Raw genomic sequence first — 5688 nt, 5'->3', positions numbered from 1 at the left:
TAATATTCCACGGAATAGCATATGAATAACTACAAAAAGTATTATAGATAATGATAAAATCAAATATCATATACAATAGATTAAAAACCCGTAATATATATTATTTTGATCGCTGTCGACACAGCACGTGCCTCTTCTACCACAATAGAAAAATATCATATTTATATAGCAGCATTATGTATAATCCTATAATAATAACAGTAAAAAAAAATTTGATTCAGTCAAGTCACATTGCTATTTAAAAGGTCTATTAATTATTTTATATATTTATATGTTAATAATACATAGTTAATTTAGGGATTATATTCGAACATCAAAATTTATAAAATTATATTTTAAAATATTAAATTTCACACATTTTGAAATAAAAATAATTTTAAGATAAAATTTATAAATTTAACTCATAATTGAAAACAAAAATAAATAGTCATTGCAATACACTTTTAACTGTTTTATTAATGATTGAAAATAACTTTTTTTTTTCTTTAAATCAAAGCACATGCTACAAAACTTCTTAATAATTATTAGCTAATGCCTTATTTTGTATTTAAATTTTGAATGAATTGATTTATATTTATATTTGAGTGTAATTTTGATAAATTTTTAAAATTAAAATTAAAATAAATAATTAAATTATTAAATATGCAATTCCATCTTTAATTATAGTAAATTTTTTTATTGTAATAATTATAAATATTTTATAATAAATATATTATTTAATCTAAAATAGTAATATATATAAAATAATTGAGAATAATATATCAGTTATAAAATATTTATATGGTAAATTAATTTACTAATTATTTAATTTATCTTATACAATCATTTTTTATTATTAAGAAATAATAATTATTTTTGTACTTCTATTTATAAGATTGAAATTATATATATAAATTATTTAACATGAAAATAAATTTTAAAATTTAAGAAAAAATTTTATGAGTAATAATTAAATTATTTAATAGTTTTCATAAATCATTTAGATTTAAAAAAAAATTTAAAAAAAAGAGTTTGACTGAATTAAATTTTTTTAAAATATAAATATAGATAAAATTAAATAGTATTTATATGGGTGATATGTTAAGCTATTCAAATTTTTTTAAAAAGAAAAACTAAAATAGATAAATTAATTTTATTTATAAAATTTAATTATGTAAGTTTTCTCTAATTATTTTGAATTTAAACTTTATGATAAATTTTTTTATAAAATGAGTGAAATTAGAGAATTTATGGAAATAATGAAATCGAGCTTCCGCTTAAATTTTTAAATCTGTCCTTCGCCTGCTCGGATGGAGTTGGAGACGATCATACTCGGGAATGATAGTAATGAGCAGTCGAGTAATATAGAGAGAAACAAAAGAAAAGAGAAAAAAAAAAAAAAAGAAAAAGAAAAGGAATGATTTACAATATAATACAATAACAATTCCATAATATATTTGATTAATTACCACCAAACAAAACCTTAAAATTTGCCACCAAAGTTGACTTGTAATTTAGTTCGTGAAAAAGGAAAAAAAAAAAAAAAAAAGAAAGTTGCAATTATTAGAATGTGTTATCCGATTCCAATAGATTCCACAAATACAGGCAAGAGAAGATTCTTTGTTACCATCACAGAGGCTTGTCCAGACAAGAAACCAAGCTTTCTTCTCTGTACATCCGTAGTCTTTCAACACTTGTATTACTCTTAAAGAACCAAAGAAATGATGATTTGAAGAGCAAATCCACGAGAGGTGTCCATTATTTTTTATGGGTTCTTCTGGGTGTCCACCATTTCAGTTCTCTGCAAAGTATTATCATTATCAAGTGTCTGAGAATGGAGATGGGTGCTTCAGGCAGCCCAGTTTCTTTCAAGGCAAATCTGTACTGAATCAAGGTGTTGGATACTCTGTTATTCTTGGGTTTGGAGTCTTTTTTGCTGTCTTCACTTCTTTCTTGGTAACCCTCCACTGCCTCTTCCACTTCTTTTCCCCCTTTTTTTTAAAATTCTTTTTATTATTCATCGATCAGTGTTCTACTGTTATTGTTTATATGAATCTATTGCTTTTGGGTTCAGGTATGGTTAGAGAAACGATATGTTGGATCTCGCCATACATCAGAATGGTTCAATACTGCAGGCAGGAATGTCAAAACAGGACTAATTGCTAGTGCCATTGTATCACAGGTGAGGTCCTCAGCTTTTAGATTAAGAATATATATAGAACCTTTGAAGCTTTATTCACTATTTTAATCATCTATCTTATAGTGGACTTGGGCTGCTACAATTTTGCAAAGCTCCAATGTTGCTTGGCAGTATGGAGTCAGTGGACCTTTTTGGTATGCTAGTGGGGCTACTATTCAGGCATGCTCTTACTTCTCTTTTTTAATTTTTTATTTTTATTTCAAAAATAATTCCATATGAGCCATAATACAGCCTCATAATTTATGAAAACTTCTATGGTATTAGTAAGAGCAATTGGATTAAGGTATTTTGCCTCTTAGTGAATGGAGGAACTCAAACCATATTCATATTTCTTGAAAACAGATAATTTCTTCTTTCATTTGTTCCCTCACATGTATAATTCTTGACAAGCTCAATGAACAGGTACTCTTGTTTGGTGTAATGGCTATAGAGATCAAAAGAAAAGCTCCCCATGCTCATACTATCTGTGAAATTGTAAAAGCTCGGTATATGTTTAATGATTGAAGTGAAGTGAGCTTGATTACAACCTTATTTAGATCTAAAGAACTAATACATCATCTTTTCTTCAGTTGGGGGACTGCTGCACATGTTGTGTTCCTCACTTTTTGCTTATTAACAAACATCATTGTAACGGCTATGCTGCTTCTTGGTGGTTCGGCTGTAGTAAATGCGCTTACTGGAGTGAACATTTACGCTGCTAGCTTCCTAATTCCACTTGGAGTAATTGTCTATACTCTAGCTGGAGGGCTAAAAGCAACTTTCTTGGCGAGCTATATACATTCTGCAATAGGTATATCTGAGTTACCCTTCATTATTTGAGTTTCATTAATCTAGCTGTGCTTTTATGGAGTGTGCCATTTTGTGTTTTTCAGTGCATGTGGTTCTAGTGATTTTTGTCTACCTAGTTTACACAGCAAGCAGTGAACTGGGAAGTCCTAGTGTTGTATATAACCGTCTGGTGGAGGTGGGCAGTAAGCGGAGAGTGTGTCAAGAACCAATTTCACATGATGGGCAATCCTGTGGTCCTGTCAGTGGAAATTACAAGGGTTCTTACTTAACAATGTTGAGTTCAGGTGGGCTGGTTTTTGGGATTATAAACATTGTCGGAAACTTCGGTACGGTTTTTGTTGACAATGTAAGCTTAATGATTTGGCAGTATGAGCCTTTTAAGTGTTTTATAATTTCAATCTCTTGTATATATTAGATATGTGAATTATGGTACTGATGCTTTAGCTTTTGAAAATTTTAGGGATATTGGGTGAGTGCCATAGCTGCCAGACCTTCATCAACTCACAAGGGGTATTTGTTGGGTGGCCTTGTGTGGTTTGCTGTACCATTCTCTTTGGCAACATCTCTGGGTCTGGGTGCACTTGCCCTTGATCTGCCAATATCAGAAAGTGAGGCAAGTCATGGACTTGTTCCTCCAGCTACTGCTATAGCTTTGATGGGAAAAGGAGGATCGATACTACTTCTTACAATGCTTTTTATGTAAGTTGCAATTTGTTTTTCTTTATAAAATTATGTTGGCTGAGAATCACTGCTTGATACATATTCAATCTCTAATCTAGACCGTTCAGTCATCTTGCTGGTCATAGATGCAACCGAACAGTTAAATCCATTGATCAAAATGACTTACTTTTTCCTTTGACTAGGAAAATATTTTACACGGACTAAATTTTTTGAGTGTCTCAAATGTCAGAAAATACGGAAAATGTTTTCCTAAGAAATGTTTTCTGTGAAACAGAGTCTATATCTCTTTCTGTGAATCTAGGTTCAAAAAGCTATCTTCAATTGTTAGTTATATCATGATATTCTTCTTTAATGATTGTTTGATGATCAGGGCTGTGACATCTGCTGGGTCCTCTGAGCTAATTGCTGTTTCTTCATTATGCACATATGATATCTATCGTACCTACATAAATCCAAATGCGAGTGGTAATAAAATCCTCAAAGTATCAAGGGCAGTTGTCCTAGGTTTCGGATGTTTCATGGGATTGTTAGCGGTGATACTGAATAAGGCTGGAGTTTCATTAGGTTGGATGTATCTTGCCATGGGAGTGCTTGTTGGTTCTGCTGTTCTTCCTATTGCCTTTATGCTTCTTTGGAGCAAAGCAAATTCAATTGGTGGCATTCTTGGGACAATTAGTGGCTGTGTTCTTGGGATTATAACTTGGTTGCTAGTTACATTCATTGAATATGGCCATGTAAATCTCGACACAACTGGCCGTAATGCACCAATGCTGGCCGGAAACCTTGTCTCTATACTGACAGGTGGAGCTGTTCATGCTGTTTGTAGTCTTTTGTGGCCCCAAAACTATAACTGGGATACCACCAGGCAGATCACAGTAGTTGAAAAGGAAAAGGATGAGCTTCCAGAAGATGAGTTCAAGGAGGAGAAACTTACCAAAGCAAAAGCCTGGATAATCAAATGGGGTGTTGGTTTTACCATTGTGATTGTTATATTATGGCCTCTTCTCAGTCTTCCTGCAGGTAACTTGATAAAAGGTCCAAGGTTTGATACCGTTAGGCACCCTAGTCCTTTCATTCATTTTCGTATTCCAGCATATTTCATTAATCAAATTTCATATAAATAGCTATTTAGTCCCTGAAGTATTGCATTATTAACACTATCATCCATCTACTTTTTAAAAGTAGATTGAAACATCTCACTTCTGCAAGCATATATTTGGTGTTTTCCTTAATTATCAAGGGCCAAACAGATGGAGGAATGGAGTGGTTAACAAAATTGATTTTTTGAAATTCAAGGATGACTTGTTAATAATAGCATTAATCAAGGGACATTTTTGTAATTCACCCAAATAATTAACTTTGTTCACAACTGCAGGGGAATTCAGCTTGGGATACTTTACATTCTGGGCAGTAATTGCCATAGCATGGGGAACCATTGGATCAGCAGTAATAATTGCTCTACCAGTGCTTGAAAGCTGGGAAACCATCCAGTGTGTCTTTCTGGGAATGTTTACAAATGAAAAGCTTCTGCAAAAGATGGAGGAGATCAATCTCAAATTAAGTACAATCATTCTGGCTATGCCTGAAGCTCAGAAAATTTACTTGCTTGAAAAAGAGAAATTGAAAAAACACGAAACTGCAGAGCACTTAGCTTAATATGATCTTTGTTATCTAATGGTTCAGCTATGATCCAAGTTCATTGAAGTACAAAATTTTTACTGAAGTTGGAAAATAAAGTTCAAGTGTTTTTCTTTTTTTCCTTCCTTTAAATGTAAATAAGCTCTTTGTCATATATGTGTATTCTTGTTCTTGAAAACAAATCTTCATAGATATATATATATAAGTAGGTGCGAGCAGTATTTATTTTAAATAAAAAAATGGATCGAATTGAATTAATTTGAAAACCCAGCTCGATTTATTTATTTATTTCAGTTCGATTATTTAGGTTATTCCTGGGAGTATTATTATTTGGCAGTTGCAGTATAGGAAAATTTATTAGTTAGTATTTCAATTATGAAAAATATATTAAAATTTTTATG

General features: G+C 31.5%; 1 protein-coding gene across 1 annotated transcript; it reads left to right on the top strand.

Moving 5' to 3' along the window:
• Window positions 1-1555: 1555 nt before the first annotated feature.
• On the top strand, window positions 1556-5408 carry LOC110605708 (urea-proton symporter DUR3). The gene is made up of 9 exons (XM_021744355.2): window positions 1556-1935; window positions 2054-2161; window positions 2243-2338; window positions 2582-2664; window positions 2749-2969; window positions 3052-3314; window positions 3429-3667; window positions 4020-4669; window positions 5025-5408. Exons 1-9 carry the CDS (start codon window positions 1747-1749, stop codon window positions 5303-5305), a joined length of 2130 nt encoding a protein of 709 aa, XP_021600047.1. The 5' UTR covers window positions 1556-1746; the 3' UTR covers window positions 5306-5408.
• Window positions 5409-5688: the final 280 nt, after the last annotated feature.

Source organism: Manihot esculenta, chromosome 17 (assembly GCF_001659605.2).
Source record: "Manihot esculenta cultivar AM560-2 chromosome 17, M.esculenta_v8, whole genome shotgun sequence".
Taxonomy (NCBI): Eukaryota; Viridiplantae; Streptophyta; class Magnoliopsida; order Malpighiales; family Euphorbiaceae; genus Manihot; species Manihot esculenta.
This window is presented reverse-complemented; position numbering and strand designations above follow the sequence as displayed.